The 18,952-nt window shown below is 38.5% G+C and overlaps 1 protein-coding gene across 3 annotated transcripts in view; it reads left to right on the top strand.

Annotated features, from left to right (window-relative positions):
* Positions 1-6,171: 6,171 nt before the first annotated feature.
* Positions 6,172-18,952, top strand: part of LOC124878375 (transducin-like enhancer protein 4) — a 63,049-nt gene continuing 50,268 nt past the window's right edge. For 2 of the 3 annotated variants that reach the window (XM_047382291.1, XM_047382290.1), the window contains exons 1-4: positions 6,172-6,651; positions 6,983-7,080; positions 9,848-9,911; positions 9,997-10,041. In XM_047382291.1, the coding sequence (XP_047238247.1) occupies positions 6,607-6,651; positions 6,983-7,080; positions 9,848-9,911; positions 9,997-10,041 (252 nt within the window). In that variant the 5' untranslated portion in view covers positions 6,172-6,606. The remainder of the gene's footprint in view (positions 6,652-6,982; positions 7,081-9,847; positions 9,912-9,996; positions 10,042-18,952) is intronic. The other variant, XM_047382292.1, reaches the window with a different exon arrangement.

Raw genomic sequence — 18,952 nt, 5'->3', positions numbered from 1 at the left:
AAAAAAGTCAAATGAAAGTTCTGAATTGGCCTAGTCAAAGTCTCGATCAGCCATCATATCCAGCTGAAATGCTGCGTCATGACCCATAAAATCTGTTCATCCAAGAAAACCCTCCAGCTGACTTAGTTAAAACAATTCTGCAAAGAAGAGTGGGACAAAATTTTTCCACAGTGATGTTAAAAACGCATCACTAGTTGTCAGGAATGCTTGATGGCAGTTGTTGTCATCCTAGGCAGCTCCACCTGCCATCAGACTTGGATTATCAGGTTTAGGAGATACTCTCTCTTTTTTACACAGGGCCAAATTGGTCTGGATTGTATTTTAACTTAGCAAATGAAAATATGATTTGAAAACTGCTTTTTGTATTTACTCAAGTAAGTTTGTCTATTGAAAACAGTTTTAAATGTGATGTCAAAAGCAGAAACAGAATAAACAAGCAATACTATTTCACAGCACTGTAGGTCAGAGGTATAGAGCGTAACAAGCTATAAAACTGTCCAAACAACCAAAGAATACTATTAATGACCTTCAGAAAGTCTAGATAACTATAAAGAACATTAAAAAATCCAAAGAAAGACTAGATACTTGGCTGGATAATTCAACACTTTCACAGTTACATGACTATAAAACAAAAGAAATAATTATGATAAATATCTGAAGCATTATAGATCAGAAGACTCTGTTGACAATGACCTTTGTGAAGGTTACCTGGGTGAAGATTAAGATAAATGTACAGGTACTGACACTAAAAAGCACCTCCAGGTTCTGAGTCCTCACCGCCGACTCTCCGCTATAACCCATGTCAAGCATGCTTCCTCCCTCTTAATCCCCCTGTCTTGCGATGAAGCACTGCGTGCTTCTCTTACAAACACATCCTGCTCGCTTCCCATCTATCCTCAGGATCCGCTCCCCTGCAATCACCTGCGCATCAGCTGCCAAATGAAGTTCCTCTTTAGAAAAAAAAAAAACACTCGGCTGTCGAATCGTCTGCGTCCCTGGCAACACCGGCAGCCCTTGTGTTGAAGCCAATAATCCAGCATCAGAGCTTCAGGTGCACAGAGGGCCGTGATTGACAGGACTTGATATGAGGCCCTCGCCTCACTTGACATTTGGGTTTCATAAGGTCTGGAACAAAAGGCAGGGGCAAAATAATCAGAGTGGGGCGCAGGCAAATAAATCTGTTTATTCCTCCTCACCTGCCCCCTCCCTCACCTCTGCACCTCCTCTACTCGTCCACATCAAGCCCCAGCCCTTAAAGGGGAATGAGTGAGGGCGCAATATTACCTTTTCGCAGCCTTAGTGGATTCATGCACCATGACAGCAGGTCACTTTAGGCCCTGTGCTTACCTGAGATATTAGTTTGTATGAGTGGTAGATAGAGATGTGTATTTGAATGGCTGCAGTGCTGTGTGTATGTGTGTACAACGCTGTGTATGTATGAGGGAGAGGCAGAAAAAACAAAGAGGACAGCGAGATAGAGGCAGGATTGATGTGGAGTCATATTGTGGATTACCATTTGTACGCTTGTGTGGATGCAAGAAAAGAAAATTAGGAACATAGCATGCAGTAGTTTTAGAGGTCTTGTTTTATTAGAAATTCATTCAGTAAAAGAAATAAAGTTTAATGCAGAAAAAAAAGATTTAGATTATATTTTCTGCACTTATTAAGTTCTTCTGAATGACTGACGGCAGCATTTATAAGACCTGCTGACCCAGCAACACTGTCTTTCATCTCCACACACTGAGCATATGCTGAAAACCACAAATGCAAGCGGACTTACTAGATACACTCACTTCCTGTGAGTGAACGAGGAAGCTGTAAGTGTCCTGGTTGTAATATTTCACCTTACTCAGCAACCCTAATTGGATTGTAGCACTCGAAGAGCAAAACACTGCAAAATGTGCAGTAAAGTGCATTTCGATTCCTGTTTCACCAACTTGTATTTTACACACGTGGTTGTTCACAGAGTTTTGACAAAAAATCATAATGCACATACACACATGACTCAAAATGAACAGCTTTGCAGATAAACTAGGATGGTCATGTTTAAATAAGCTCCTAATATAGCATTGTCAGCTGTTTATGCAATATAATTGCGGCAACATTAAAGTACATTTAACGATCTTTTAAGTTTCTTTAAACCATCACACTCATAATCTCAAAATCAACCCAAAGTAGGAATAATTTTCCATTCTTGCTGTTAAGCCCACTCAATGCATACCCACAAATTCATAATGCAATGTTTTATTTACTTTGCTTCATCAGGCAAACACATTGCCATGGTTAAAAACTCTCTTAAATAGGTGGTGGTTCTATGTGTCCAACAGGTCGCATCCAAATTTCAAAACACAAATGTATGTATAGACCAACTTTTTAAAAAACCTTTTATTTAACACTATACCATAGGTAAAAACGGTAAAATCAAAATGACGAAGTACTGATTTCATTACATATACAGTAGGTAAAGTATTGAACATGTCTATGTTTTTCTCTGTAAATATATTTCTGATATTTCCTTAGAGATGAATTTGACACCAGATGTCAGTAAAAATCCAAATAATTCACACATATAAAGAAACTAGTCCAAATTTAAAACAAATTAATCTATGAATTACTTATAGCTACATTTTGAAACTTCTGAATGGTCTTATGGGTGCAGTTCGATTGATTGAATGGCTCTAGACATCCCTCGTAAAACACTGTGCCAAAATTAAAGTTCGCAGCTAGGAACATCATGGTGTGGATTTTCTCACAGCTATGGTACTAGCAGACTTCATATGATTGAAAGAAGGATGAATGGAGAAATGCACCAGAACTTTCCTGATAAGAACCTGGAAATAAAACAATTGTAGTTTTCCAAAAAAGACACTAGTCCCTAACACATAGCCAGGCAAACTCTTAACTGGTTTCAGAAAAAGAAAGTAAGACTGATAGAATGTCCAACTCAGTCATCTGAGCTGTATCCAGTTAAAAGTCAATGGAAACAGTTGAAGATCTGAGTGCAAAGAAAGGATTCCCCAGAACCTTGAGGATCTGAAAATGGTTTGCATGGAATGATGTGACAAAACCATAACTGAGCAATGCATGTGAATAGTTTCTCTTTGCAGGAGATTTCCTTTTACCCATTGCTTCATTTGTAGAGTAATTTGCTTTGATTTCCTTGTGAGTGAGTGTTACCTGGAATGTTACCAACATCTGGTGTGCTTTTCACGTCTATTAAAAGTATTAAAAATATATTTACTGTGAAAAGCATTGTTTACTATTTTATCCACTGTACATATACGGACAATAAACAAGTGATTTTTAAATATAAACCCCAATTTCAAAATTAATAAATGCTAAATTTTATCTGAACATAAAAGAAACATATTTAGAAAGAATTCATTATTTAGTTGGTTTGGAGGCAAAGGGCATAAATATTATAATCCTCTTGTTCTTTTGAGTAGTTTATCAAGGTCACAACCCCTAGTTGGGACAATAACATGTTCAATACCACATAACCACAATGGCAAAAAAAATTATTTCTGTTTATTGTGTTGTTAGGTTCACCAATCTGTTTTTTCAGCAGTCTTGTAGTTAACCTAACATATGCAAGCCCACAGGGTGATTGCTATCCTGATATGGTGCACCTGCTCTACCACCATGGCACCTGGTGCCCACATTATTGCCTTCTAATATATAAATAAAGGAAGATCCTTAAAAGCCGAAGACAGTTGCGGATCTGACTTGGATATGTCTTTTGACGCACATTAAACAATGCCTTTAACACATAATGGGTAGGTGCCGCCGAAGTGCTAAATTGCTATTTGTGTGGATTTTAGCCATGGGTATGTCTTTTATTGTGTTCTAACTTCTTTGTAACCACTGTTTTAATACAACAATAGATTGAGTCATAGCAAAGCAGAACAGAAGAAGAGCAGCCAGCCAAGCTGGAAAGTAGTGGCAAATGTTTATGTTCAGTTCAAGAGGGTCAACACTCCTGAATAGAGCAGATTTATAAATAGTTATTTTATAAAGAATAATGGAGTTGTGTTTGTTGACATATGTCTGAGCTCCCTGTTTGTTGCCCTTAGGCTATGTTGAGTCAAGAAGATAGGTAATCTCTGCTTGTCATTTCTTTAGCCTTTTTCAGATTGATAAGTGACAAAATTGCAGCATGATTGAGGACCATCATGAAGCAACCAGCCTCATAAGTTCAAAATCAGTCCAAAGTATGAATTATTTACCTACAGGCTGAACAATTTTGATAACATGAAAACTCACCCCTGGAGCATTTTGTTTCACGACCAGGATTACCATTAACTGAAATGAGTGCCTTCTTTAGTATGAAATGGGGTTGTTGTTTACATGCTCCTCTCAAACACCCAATCATACCAATTATTTTTCTGCTGGGGCTTTCTTCCAGTTGAGGGAGAAGGGCAAGAAGACAACCACTGTTGAAAGAAAGCCATAAGAAGTTTTATATAAATGTTTGCCACAAGCCATGTGGGAGACACAGCAAACAAGTGGATGAACGTGTCCGATCACATAAGATGAAACTGGAACTTTTTGGTCTTCTTGCTCAACACTATGTGTGCCGTAGTGGTGGCTACATTATGGGGTAGAGATCTTTTTATTTAATAGGAACAGCAAAGCTGGGCAGAGTTGATGAAAAGATGGAGGAAACTAACTACAGGAAAATCTTGGAAAAAAACTGTTAAAGGCTGCAAAAGATTTGGGACTGAGGAGTAGGGTTTACCAGCTGAACATTTACCCTAAACAGACCTAGACCGAGGTTCATCATCCAGCAGGATAACATTCCTAAACAAATAGGGCTACAATGGAATAGTTTGGATCAAAACATTTGAATGACCTAGTTAAAGCCCAGACCTTCATCTAATTGCAAATCTATAGCAGGATTTAAACTAATGCCGATCACGGGTGTATCCAGTTTGACTGAGTTTAAACAATTTTTTCAATGAGGAACGGGAAACACATTCAGTCTCTACAAGTACAAGTCTGGATGGGAGATACCCCAGAAGGTTGAGAATTGTAATTACAATGAAAGGTCGTCCAAAAAAAATATTGACTTAATAGGCTTAAAATAAATGCATGCCACACTTTTCAAGATTTTTTGGGAGAAAAATTGTAAAACTTGAATCTTCCCACGTCACAAGTATGGGCTACTTTGTTTTAGTTTTATTTTGTGCCATTAAATCCTCATAAAATACACTGAAGTTTGTTGGTGTAATGTAACAAAATGTGCCAAAAATTAAGAGGAATTAATATTTTTGCATGCCAGTTTAATATTTTGTGTAGATTTTGCTATCATTGCTGAAAACGGATTGATTTCAGAGTAAACTATTCACTGTTTAGTATGTATATCTACTACATCTTCTATAATCTTTAAAAGCAAGCACTGTATAATTTTATTCGAATACATTTTGCAGTGTAAACCACATGGATTTCATATCTGTATTTCCAGCAGTGTAAATTAATCACCGTGCATCCTAAAGCCACTTTTTCAGCAGCAATAATTTTTCAAATGTGAGTAAATACAGCCTTTTTTTCTTGCTATGATTTATACCAATCAAGCAGACTGAGATGAGGGAGCTGAATGAGAATTTAATTGCCAGGTTACAGGTGCAATCTGTGGACAGAATAGCGGGCAATTAAACAGGCAATTCAGCTAAACAACAGGGGGAAAAGCACCAGCAGGTGTCTCCAGGCCATATGGTCACTTCTGGTTTAAATTGTCTATAAAAACAGATAAGCCAACAGATAGTTTTCAGATCAATCCCTGTCACAGCTCTCTTCTTCAGAAAAAGCCCCCCACGTGGGGGTCTGCAACGCTCGCATCATGTCGAGATCTGATTGGACAGTTTGCGGATGACAGACAGCAGTATGCGGCGAAGTGCTCCGTTTTTCTCGCCATTGGCTGTGTTTAATCACCGCTCCTCCTTCAGACCACACACCATTGGCTTTATGGGAGGTGGGGGGAGGAGAGAGGGAGGGGGGGGCTTTGCGGAGGAGCCGGGAAGTTGTAGTTCTTCACGGCACATGCACATCTGTAGAGCTTATTATCGACTAATGTGAATTAAACTACACGTCCCGACGTCATGGTGTGGGGGCTCCTGTAAATGTTATGAATACGTAATTGCGCCCGCACGACTGGTTGCTGCTAAATTTGGCGTCACAGACAGGGGCAGGCTGGTACAGCTGGTTGGTGAGGTGCTCTCTCTCTCGGATGTGAAGCGTAAAAGGAGGCTGGGGGAGATATACTGATTAATGCACGACAACGGGGAGGAACCTGAGATGCTCAGCGGTGGATGAGCTGTGCCACGATGCGCCAAAAGTTGATGCTTCGTAGGGAAAATGAGGAAAATGGAAGATTTGTGTTAGTTTAAAGGGATTCCGTTGAGTTTTGTGGACAGAGAAGAAGGAAAATTAATCTTCTGCCTTGTTTCTGTTGTCAAAGGATGTTTCTACTTTTTACAGGACCTGAGCTCAGCCCGCTCAACGCCTGCTGACTGACCTTTTACGCACAGGGAAAAAAGGCGCCTCAAGCATTTCTTTCTTTTCCTTTATTTTTTTCTTCTTCTGGAGGAACTTTACGACGCATTTTTAATGATTCGAGATCTGAGCAAGATGTATCCGCCGGCACGGCATCCGGTAAGTGGAGAACACAAAAAGGCACAATCTGTCAAAACAGCGCAGATTGACTGCAGCGCGCCTGATGCGTAATCAGTTTAGATCCAGTTTCCGTGCCACTGTGCGGCCGCACGAACAATTGAGCTCATTGTCCAGGATGCTGCAGCTGTTTGTGTCTGTGTGTGAGTGTGTGTCCAGGGGTTAAAGTGCTAGGAGACTGAGTGCCATCACAGAGGTCCATTGTATGAAAGCTCCAGTCCTGCACGTTGTGTCATGACACTGAACTTTGGTGGCTCAGTTCTTGCTCTCTCCCCCCTCCTCTTCCTCGCACGCTCCTTGATTTCGGGTTGAGGTGCCACACCAGCCGGGGCAGCCATTCAAGTTTACCGTCACCGAGTCCTGTGACCGGATCAAAGAGGAGTTTCAGTTCCTGCAAGCCCAATATCACAGGTGAGAATCAGGATGGAAGTAACGCAAAAAAGTCTCCCAGCATGATGCGTTCTGCTCTTTTTAGAACTGCACTGAGTTGATAGACAAAAATAAAGAAAATAATCAATTAAAATGTATAGAAAATGATTTTTTAAATTATTTTAGCATTAGAAAAGTTTGCTTTTAAGGGCAATATTGAACTAAAATTACACATTGTTGCTGAAATGAGCTACCGAAACCTGTTAATCGCACTTTTCAACGTGATCCACAGTGTATTATGAGACCCTTCTATCAGCATTAACTGCAGCACTTGGAGCAACAGTAGTTAATCTGTTAATTTGGACCACACTGACCCCTTACTATGTTGCCAGTTTCACCATTGTTTTGTGGAGCCCTTTTACAGACACTGACCAATGCAAAGTGTGAACACCCTTTAGAAGATGCCATTTTGGAGAGACTCTGACCTGTGGTGTCACTAAATGGGGGCTAAGGACAGGAATGGCCAACCCTATAAATTAGGTCGCCTTCTGGACAGACAGTCTAAAATGATTATATTTTGGACAGAAAAGAATAGTGTCAATGATTTCCAAAAAGTATTTACTTCTGCATATGTTATTTTTTCATTTGCCGCAAGCCATTTGAATACCAGTCTCTCAATCCATATATAATTCAAATAATAACACTGAAATACTATTTTACTTGGTGTTTTGGTGCGCCACCCCAACATTATCACTTGACCCCATCTGGCCATCCCTTTTAAAACTTTTCTGGAGCCAACCCTTTCTCTGACCAAGACATCTAGCTATCACAACCTCACCTCTTTTTAAATTTGCTCAAATCCTTGTTTGCCTATATTTTTCTGCTTCTAAATACTATTGTATTTGTAATGTCAGTGTGTGCACACATATAACACTCATAATAGACTATTTGAATGCATGTGATATTGCCAGGATATAATACAGGTGTATTAGGTCCAATAGATTCACGCTCCATAGGTCAGTGCTGTATTTGGCCAGTTTGATGTAGTCTCACTATCCCTCACACTTAAACCTGATGTAGATTGTGAAAAAGAGATGCTGAAGCTCACAAGAGTGAAGATAACGAAGAGTTAAGAAAATTTAGGTTTAATTATAAACAATATTAGCATCGCAATATAAACCATATTACAGCGATTGCAGGTTTTTCTGATATTCAAAAATCAAATTAAATCAATTTGAGGACAAAACATTTACTTGCTCCCTAATATATCCCACCTCGTATCAGGAGCCATAGTGAAGAGATTCTATCAACTATCTATCGAGTCTATTTTATTCACATCATTGGTCATAATATCATGCCGGACTTCTGTAAATTAGATACGTCACAGGGTTGAAAAAGTTTGACAATGCCTTGTGCCATGCAGTCATGCATGACTCATGCAATATGACCAAAATGTCTGAGAAACAGATGATGCAATGACATGAAATACCAGTCAGAAAGTGGGGTTTGGTTCAGGTTATGATTGATAATTGAAACAACCTCAGTTTGGCTGTTTTTAACTTCTTAAGATGATATGTAAGTGCTTTCCTCCAGCAGTCTATACAGAGCTCATTCATACACTGACGTTGTACTGTATGATTTGCTGTTTGTCTCAGCCCTGTCTATTGCCAGTGACTAACTAAAGGTAAACCCCATTGACTTTCGCTTGCACGTCTCTCCCTGCAAGTGCAAGGGGTGTGAAATACAGCTTTACCCGACATGATGAAGTGTGAAATACGTCGCCTCAGGGCAGGACCATAAAGCACGACACCAATGCATAATAATCGCCCACTTCTGGCCACCTTGTAATTGTTACCCAGTCTCTTGGGGAGATGAACCAGGGGTCCAGTTTTTTGGTCTATCCTGGCGTTTCAACGGGCTAAACCGAGAATAATGAGCTGCATGCTTAATGCTGCAGCCGCCCACATCAAACGGTTTTAACATAGGGGGTTGTGTTGGTTTGGTGGAAAAAGAAAGAGGCTAAGGGTGGATCAAATTGGAGGTCAGAACACTTCAAATCTTTATTCTGATGGATGTTTTATTCCTGTTTGAATCAGAGTTCCATCCATCCATCCATCCATCCATCCATCCATCCATCCATCCATCCATCCATCCATCCATCCTCAGAAAGTGCTGAAACATATGATGTTTTCAGATGAAAAGTGTATATGAACCCTGTCGGGTAACTTTATAATTTTGGTTTAATAGTTAAAGTTTAACCCCTAAAAGTTTTATTCAGAGAAGCTGATGTTTACCTGCCAAAGTGTCTCAACATTATCACTCACCTGATGATTATCTCATTAGCTGACACTAAAAAGCTTTTCGTGGTTGTAAATAGATGATTTCCCATAAGCCGAAACATTTAAAAGAGTTAACTGTTGTGTAAAATGGATCCTCATTATATGGTTGCTTTTTTGTTGATGATGCAGTTTTGGCTTCCTCTCACACTGTAAGAATATATGATGAGGTCTATGTGTGCGTCCATTGATTCAGTAATTACTCCTCTGCACCTGCTGAGTAAGGACCTGCATCTGCAGCAGGAAGCTGTGGTGAGACAACTCTTTTTGTTGGGTTTTTGTTTGCCCTCTTTTAAGGTTGATCTTAGATTCGGATTTGGATTGTTTTCTTTGCAGGCAGAACCTCATGTCAAGTCAGAGTTATTAAACACTTCAAGCCGGGCTTTCCTTTAAGGCAGTGGGTCATGTACATGATATTTAAGGTCAATGGTGAGCTTTCACTAATGTAACCTTTTTTTAATCTTTTCTGCTAGTCTGAAACTGGAATGTGAGAAACTGGCCAGTGAGAAAACTGAGATGCAGCGACACTATGTAATGGTGAGTCTGACTGCTGTTTGTGTTATGACTAGAGCATATGTCAAAAGAAAGGGAGTAACCTTGCTTTCATCTGTGTTGTTTTCAGTACTATGAAATGTCATACGGGCTGAACATTGAGATGCACAAGCAGGTGAGATGTTTTTTATTTTTAATTAAAATGCAGGGAAAAAGCAGCGCTGTTGAATCAAACAGCCTTTTAGTTTGTGTCATAGGAACATGCACAACAATGAGATCCATGCAAGGTTTTGTTGTAAATGTGTAGATACCAACAATAGATCAGCATACTTGGAATGACACAAACAGTAGAGACAGACTGCACTCGCTTTTTGGGAGAATTGCAAAAGCAATTTATCTTCTTTGCAATCTGTAATTGTGAGTTTAACGTCAGTTTAAATTACAGCCTAATTTTTTTATTTTACCCCCTTACCTATTATTGCTTTATTCTCATTTTGGTTTTTAAATTTACGACCACAAAATTGGGCAAGAATTTGCCAAAAATCCTGATTTTTAAAAATTCTAAAAAGGTATGGAATTGTAAAATAAAAAATATATGGGAACCCTGAAACTACTCCAGTTGATAGAAATGAAAGCAAAGAAATAACTGATTTGCTAGTAGGGAAATAAAAAAAATAACACACTTGCACTAACTTCATCTTTAAGGTAGAGCCCTTTTGTTTGCTTATGGAGTCTGATCTGGATGAATTTGCTGTTTTTTTTTAAAGGACACATCATTGGGGACCTACAGGATATTACAAAATCATTAGATGACACAGGAAGTCACTACGAGTTATTTTGGTTGGATCAGGGGATGTAATCTCTTATATTTCATAAGAATCAATTGGCCCAAATGGGGACCAGAACCCGAGTATATGCAAATGTTTATTTTAGTCCCACATTAGAGATAACCTACAATACGAATGAAGAAAAACATTTTCACCAAGACTGTATGTGTGAGGTCACCCTGGAGAGTTATTTAAAGCTTTTTATAGGATGCTCCTATAAAACTGATGCAATATAGATGTTGGGCACTTGACTCTGACTCTTGACTCTGGTGTACAAAATCATGTTTGTGGCAAATATTACATTTTTTTATAATATCGCAAAATAAAAACTGTGTGATAAAAAGTCCTCTGAAAATAAGATGTTTACAAGATTTGAGGGCTTTATGGCTATTTTCTGTATAAACCATGAATATACTTAACTGCAAAGGAAATTAAACTACTCCACCATGGCTTACCTACATGGCGATGAATTGCGTAGTTTATACAGTAGGTAGAAAATGAAAGGAGGGCCAAGTTTTAATTTGTGAACTGGTGAATGGGAAAATCTGCTGGTATAACATCATCAGCTTTTCTGTTTCTAGAGTTAATTGATCTAGACTGTTGAGGATGAGAAGGTTAAGAGCAAATAAATATTACAAAAGAATAAAAGTCTTTGACTCCCCATTATCATAGGATAATGTATAAAGCCTTGTTTGAAGCTGCATTTGGTAGAGCTAAAGAACAGATGTTCCTATGTCTTGTATTCTGAGCTACTGATGTTTTGCACTTTTCCCAAAGAGTGCAAAACTAACGATTGGTCATTTTTCTGTGGCTCATAAAAAGAAGAAAAAGCAAGCTAAAACTATGCATTAAACAAAAGTGGGTTTAAGCCAGCATTGTTTTGTATTCCATCTTTGAATGCAAAAACGAAAAAGCAACCCCTCTAATAAGGGCATTTTATAGAGGAATGAAATCTGTCTTATTTGCAGGACCAAAAAAAAAATAAATATAACAAAATAAAGCAAAAATATTCTGTAGAGAATTGAATGCAACACCTGGTCTATTTCATGTTGTCTTCTTTTGTCACTTGGTGAGGCTGATAGCCATTTCACATGCGAATAAGAATTTCATCAGTTTAATTGAACAAGATAATGGGCTGAAAAATGACTGAAGCCAATAAGCATTTGGCCTTTAACAAGCCTTTGCATTACTGCAGCTTTTTTTCTACTTTTACACAGAGGGTCATTAGCATAAATGTCTGTGTTAACCACACATCAGCTGCCACGATAAATGGGCCACAGCTAACCAGCCACACATTCATCTGTGTGTGTGTGTTTGTGTGTGTGTGTGGGGGTGTGTGTGTGTCGGTTTGAGAAGACGTGATAAATGCTTGGCCTTTGTCTTACTGTGTATGTGTGTCCTTCTGTAACTAAACAGCCTGTTTACTTTGTTGTGTGTGTGTGTGTGTGTTAGCTTGTCTGTGTGTGAGTGTTTAACAGCCCATACTTAGCGCACGTTTACACAGTGTGGATGTTTTCGTGTTTGTCTGTAGGCACACTTTAGATGTTTATTCAGTTTTGCATTCACTATTTGTTAATCTGTGCACATGGTGGGTGCAAATGCATTTTGCTTTTTGTGTTTACACCCGCTTCATTGTGCAGGCACACACACACACCCACACACACACACACGCACGCACACACATGCAGCCTTTTTACTGGCACACTAATCATAGTTGTCGGATGAAATATGTGGTGTCTGCTATAAATCCCGGCCGCCTGCTGCTGTTTGTGCACGCTGCATGTGCTGCTGTGTGTTGTGTTTGCATGGACAAGACAGACAAAATGAGAAGCGGTAAAATGTGGCCCGCAGCTCTGTGTGGTGCCGAATGATTTCTGTCAGGAGAGTGAATCCCTAATTTCTGCCAGCAGTCTGTGGGTCCATGCATCATGCGGTTGTGTGTGTGTGTGTGTGAGTCTTTGAAGCAAATTATTTTGACTCTTGCTTCAGCATGCCTGAGTGTTACTGTGTGAGTGTGTGTTAGAAAGCATGTGGATCATTGTGTAGATGAATGGAAAGAAGAGATGGTGGTGTTTCTTTGGCGGGCAGGTATGGCAATCAGCCACCACTTCCAAGAGAGTCGCTAATATTGCTTGTTTAGCATTTTCTAAGGGTAATAAGGCCATTGATTTTTTTGGCTCTGCTCCTTGTTTTATTTACACAGAAGGGCTCTAGTGCCCAAGGGAGAGAAATGTACCGAGGCTCGTTAAAGAGAAATTGACTAGTAGATGGCGGAGAGGACAGGACGGGTAGGTGGGGAGGAGAGACGAGGAGGGGGGAGCGGTGCGCACAGGACTGAGAGAGGACAGCTAATCAATTGCAAATTAGCCAGGCTGAAAGAGAAATAAAGCAAAGCGCAGGATGTAAGGCGGAGCAAGGACAAAGTGGTGAAAGAAGGAAGTAATAAGACTTTAGATACTGAAGACCACAAGAGATTTCAATTAAGTGTGACAGGGTATTTTACTGCAGCAGATAGCCAAACATTTGTTTAATTGTGAGGACTATGGTCACATTGTGGTTTGGTACGTTTTGAAAAAATATTTAAAGTTGATTGCAGTGTTTGAATTTTTAATTACTAATTTGGAGTTTAAAAAAATATTTACTCAAGCAGCAGAGTAGATACAAAATGCATTTTTTTTTTTTTACTTTTTAAACCCAACCAGGCACTATGTGAAATAAATTGCCTATTGCTGATGCTACTACTGCTACTCTTGTTGGGAACAACTGCCATCAAGCATTTGTGATAACTGGCAAAAAGTCTTCTTCATCACTATGGTGGACTCTGGTCCTCTTATTCTTGCAAAATTGTTCTAATTCAGCCACATTGGAGTTTTCAAGCAAACAGTCGGTTTAAGGTCATTCCACAGTATCTCGGTTGGATTTAAGTCATGGTTCCATCATTTATGGCAAGTCGTCCAGATCCTAAGGCAGCATAGCAGCCTTAGATCATCACAGTACCACCACCATGTTTGACTGTGTGTATCTTTTAACAGGATACAGACCTTCTAAAAAGTTCCTATTTTGTCTCGTCAGTTTGCAAAGATCTTTCCCAAAAGCCTAAGGGGTCATCAAGATGTTTTTTGGTCATTTTGACATTTGTGTTCTTTTTTGTGAGCCTGTTTTCTTTCTTGGAACTCTCCCATTGATGCCATGTATGTTCAGTCTCTTATTGTTGAATCATGAACTCTGACCTTAACTGAGATGTCGTGGGTTGTTTTGTGACTTTGTTTCTCATCTGCTTTAATTTTTCTAGCCCGAGTGATGATTTGTTGCCTTTTGAGATCTTTTAGCCTCTTTCATGTATTCAGACAGGTTCTATTTAGGTGCTTTTTTAATTTTATGGGTCTGGCAGTATTCAGGTCTAGGTATTGCTAGAGAAATTTCATAGGGCAAGGTTAGCTTGGATTGCTTTTTTTCCTGAAGGAAAACTGCTTTTTGTATTTTCTCTGGCTAGCCAGAAAATTAGAGTTTGTTTAATTGTCTGAAACATTAATTATAACAAAAAAAGCTAAATCAGACAAAAATATAGGGGTCTTCAATATTTCTTCTCAGCACTGCACATATAGACAAACTAAGTAGTTATAGTTTTAAGATTTCAGCAACATTTTTGGAGAAAAATAAAATTTGCTACAAAGAGATTAAAAGTTTTACAAGAATTTCAAAGAATATTTTTAGTGTAGAATAATTCAGTCCGTATTTGACCAGTCTGTATATTAATAATTACTTCATACTTGTCTTAATCTAAGGTGATCCTAAAAGCAAAAAAAAAAAAAAACATTTATCAATCGTCACTAATTCCTGGTTGACAATGGGTTGACCTGGTGACACTTTGGTGACTGCTGCAGATCATCAGGAGTATTAATTAAAAAGTCGAGGAATACAAAGGTCATACAAGACTCACAAGGTCATACAACTCTCTTTGAGTTGCAGAAGTTGAGGTTCAGTCACACAGGGAATGGACTAGGTGACAAATATACAACTGGCTCATATTGGTTCATATGCAGTGTCTTTAAAATGTGTTAAATCCCTTGAACCTATTCACATGTTGTCATGTTAGGAAATCAAAAATCTATGTATTTTATTTATTTATCACCTTTGTTTTGCAGTTGGAGGTGTAAGTCTTTCAGGACATGTCTCTACCAGCTTTGCACATATAAAGAACCTTTTTCCATTCTTCTTTGGCAAATACCTTAAGCTCAGCCAGATTAGATGGAGAACATCTGTGATGATCAGTTTTAAAGTCTTGCCACAGATTCTCAATTGCATATATATGTCTGGACTTTGGCTGTGCCATTCCAACATGGGAATATGCTTTGATCTAAACTGTTCCATTTTAGCTCTAACTGTAAGTTTGGTGTTGTTGTCGTGCTGGAAGGTGAACATCCACCCCACTTTCAAGTCTTGTGGATCCAATATGTGGTTTTCTTTTAGGACTGCCCTTTATTTAGCTCCACCCACCTTGCACTACTGTCCAGCCTAGCAGTCCCTGCTGAGGAGAAGCATCCCCACAACATTATACTGGTGTGTTTAGGGTGATATGTAGTCTTAGTTTGTCGTTTATACGAAGCAATTTCCATATGGGCAAAAAAAATTAAATTTAGGTTTGAATTGACTTGAGCACCTTCTTCTACGTGTTTACTTTGCACCTTCTTGGCTCGTGGCAAATTGTAGATGGGACTTGTAGACTTCCTTATGGAATTCTGATTTTCACTCCTCCATGGTTACGCGCTAGTTTGTGTCGGACAATTACACAAAATACTTTCAAAATACAATGCAATTTGTGGTTGTAATGTTGCAAAAAGTAAAAATGTTCAAGGGGTGGATAAACTATTGCAAAGCAGTGTATGTTGTTTTAGCAAGAATTGTTCAGAGACAGTAATGCCTGTTATATTTCCTTTTTGTCCATTCCCTCTGGTCTTGCCACTTTCACACACTCACTCACACACACACACACACACACGCACACACACATGCACACACACACACACACACGCACACACACATGCACACACACACACACACACACACACACACACACACACACACACACAAAGTCACAAGGGAATGTAGACTTTATATGGTGAGGTCCATTAGGTGTATTAGCTGGTGGTGAAAAGTGGTGCTGATGTGGTGCTTACAAAGCTCCACAGGGGAGATAGACATTTGATCTTGTATATGACCCGGTCTGACCCCTGGGTTCCTGCCTGATCTAATTTCACTGGGTAAAGTGGGACTATTTCAGAACGTTCTCTTCATTTATTGACATTATCATTCCTGTTGACTGTATTTTTATTGACAAGTGTTTATTGATGGCTTCCCAGCCTGTTATAAATAAAGAAAACTATGTGATCCAGGAAAATATAACACAAATAAAATTACTCGTTGAAGGTAAATAAAATGCAGTTTTAATATAAGATTTTTTTCATTTGTTTTAGCAGCTCACATTTAACCCACAAATCCTTGCACCTGATGTTTAATATTATCCTACAATTTTTCAACGTGTGGAAGAATTCTCCAGTGCCTCCCAAAAGGGTTAAAGATAAATTCAGTGCCCATGATCTAACCTTAGAGGTTGTTGCAGCCTGATGTGACCACAAATCGATCTGCTTTGTGTCCTAACCTTTAGGAGTCTCTGTTCAGTCATTTCTGATGATACATTCTCTGTTGAGCCAGTGAAAAATCCAGGTCAAATTGAAGTCCTAATTGTTAAAAAAAAAGAGGAAAAAATAAGCCTAGGTTTTCTTTTCCTTTTCTTTTTTTGTATCCTTGGAGTGCAAAGAAGCATGTGGCCAAACTGTCTGACATCCCAGCACTCTGGCCTACTGTCACAATGCTTTGCACCTGGTGTAAAATGTCAGCTGAAATGGGTTGTGTTGCACAGTGGAAAAGCATCATCGTTTGCCTTTTATTCAGTTTGTTTCCACTTTCACAGCAACATTTAAAGATCAGCTCTTCCAAAGGAATCACTCAGATGCTCGACAGTTGGTAGAGATCCATATCTTTACAACCTTACTTTTAGTTGAATTGTATATTACTATGGAATACATCAGAATAAGTTTAATTAATATCATTAGTGACCTATGCATATATCTGGAGATGTTACATTGGGGAAATATGTCTTAGGAATGACTTATAAGACTCTCTCAGTGAATATAATAAATCTTTTACTTTCATTGTTTTAGCATTGCAAAATACATTTTATTACTCCATAGATTACTACTTAGTGTCCGGATGGGCAAAAAACCCTATATTGTTTCTAGTGAGCGGGTGTTTTGTTGCCATTTGCATCATGTCATTTGTCAATACATCTAAGATCTTTAAATAGCGCTTATTAGGAAGTTAGTAACAATAGCTGTGGAGGCAAAAATTTGCCTTCTTTCAAGTAGCCGTCAACTATTGGTTCAGCGCCTCCTTGAACATCCATTAGGCTTTGCATTCAGCATAAGCACCATCACTTCCTCCTTTTTTCAGCTGTATAAATATTGAACATGGCCAACACTTAACATCAATGTTCTCTTGAGCAAGGCACTTAAACCCCAGCTAACAACTTCACTGGAGAATGACATGGGCTAATATGTACTTGTGAGTTCCCCGGTGTGAAGAAATGTGAAGAGGAATCAAACGGAAAAAGGGCATGTGTGCTCAGCACATCTTGCCTGTATAAAGATTAAATATAAAATGAAAATGTCAGTGTTTTAGGTTTTCTCTGAAAGAGAGTGTGCCGGTGCAGTTCTATGTTGGCATGTAAGAAATAAATTTTTCTCTTAGCCCCCCTCCAACAGACACCATAAGACTTTGTGATAGAACATCCTGTCATTTTCAAAATTCGTAATCAAAATTAATCATACGTGTGTTTTTCCACCAGAACTACTGGTCCTGTTTGTTTACACATTTTGTCTTGCTCTAATAATGACAGACATGATCATTTTTTTGATTTTACCATTACATTTTGTGGGACTGTGGTATTAACATATGTGATAAAACAATCGCTATTAAATTTGATATAGCACTAGCAACATACAATCTCACAAACACAATCATTGCTTTAAAAATAATATATTTTATAAAAAGATTACTTCACTACACTACATGACATTAAGGCTTTATGCAGTAGTCCTAAAGCAGCCCCAGATCATCACACTGGTTGACCATGGGTTAGATACATAGGTCAGCAAAACTGATATATTCCAGCTGGTGCACAGTTTGGCCAAAGATCAAAATTTGTGGGAAAACAAAAATTTGGTTTCAACAAACCTTCACCAATTAATGTATTAATACTCAATATATCCTTTCCTTAAAAGATGCTTATAATCATTATTTGACCCCACAGATCAGGAATGGAGGAAGAGATACTAGCCATAATGACTAACTGACACATATAAAGTCTTTCCACTAGATTACAGCCTTAAAAAAAGTAATAAAAAAGAGAACTGAGCTATAAATAGAAAATGTTTTAAATATTTATTATTACATTTCCCCAGTAAAGTTTTATTAATTGAATATTTAATTAAAAAAAAGCACTGTATAAAAAGTATGAATGCAGTTCACATTGGTCACCATAAAGGGAACCAAAACACTGTTTTATTCTTGAATAATCAATTACTTTTTTATTAAAACTGTTTTATTATTAAGATAGATTTTTAACCTTCACAGATTTAGCTGTTCTACCATAATATCAGACTTTTTTTTTTGTCTTACAATATCAGTTTGCAGATTGATTTCTGTCTGCAGTTCCCACATTACTTCACCTCCTGCAGGTATTGACACAATATTCTTCATCCCAGTTAATCATAGGAGGAAATACAGTCCAGATGGAGCCCTACGTTGTTTGTGTTACAAATAAATAATGTGATGTTCATCCTCAGGTGCCCATTAGTATGTGTTTCTTTTCGAGTCTTGTCTTTTGTCTGTGTTTATGTTTGGATTTGAGTTGCACTGGTAGCACTCCCTTTGGGACGGTGGATCAGGCAGTTTCCTGTTGAAAAAATATCCCACCTGATCAGAGGAAGTAAGTGCTGTATAATCTTTAAAAGCCAAGCCTCAGGTTCAGTAAAAACATCTGATGAATACAAAGAAGGCTACGGGGTTGGGGTGGGGGAGGTTTGGGGTAGCCTTTGCCTCTAGATGTCTGTCTGTGTGTTCGTAAAGTTGTGTTTATGTGCCTTCTGTAGCTTTGCTTGTGCTTCTGGCTGAGGGATTTATTTAAGTGTGCGTTGGGGG

The sequence above is a fragment of the Girardinichthys multiradiatus genome, chromosome 12 (genome assembly GCF_021462225.1).
Source record: "Girardinichthys multiradiatus isolate DD_20200921_A chromosome 12, DD_fGirMul_XY1, whole genome shotgun sequence".
NCBI lineage: Eukaryota > Metazoa > Chordata > Actinopteri > Cyprinodontiformes > Goodeidae > Girardinichthys > Girardinichthys multiradiatus.
The sequence above is the reverse complement of the archived record's forward strand: the minus strand, read 5'-3'. Positions and strand labels throughout refer to the sequence as shown.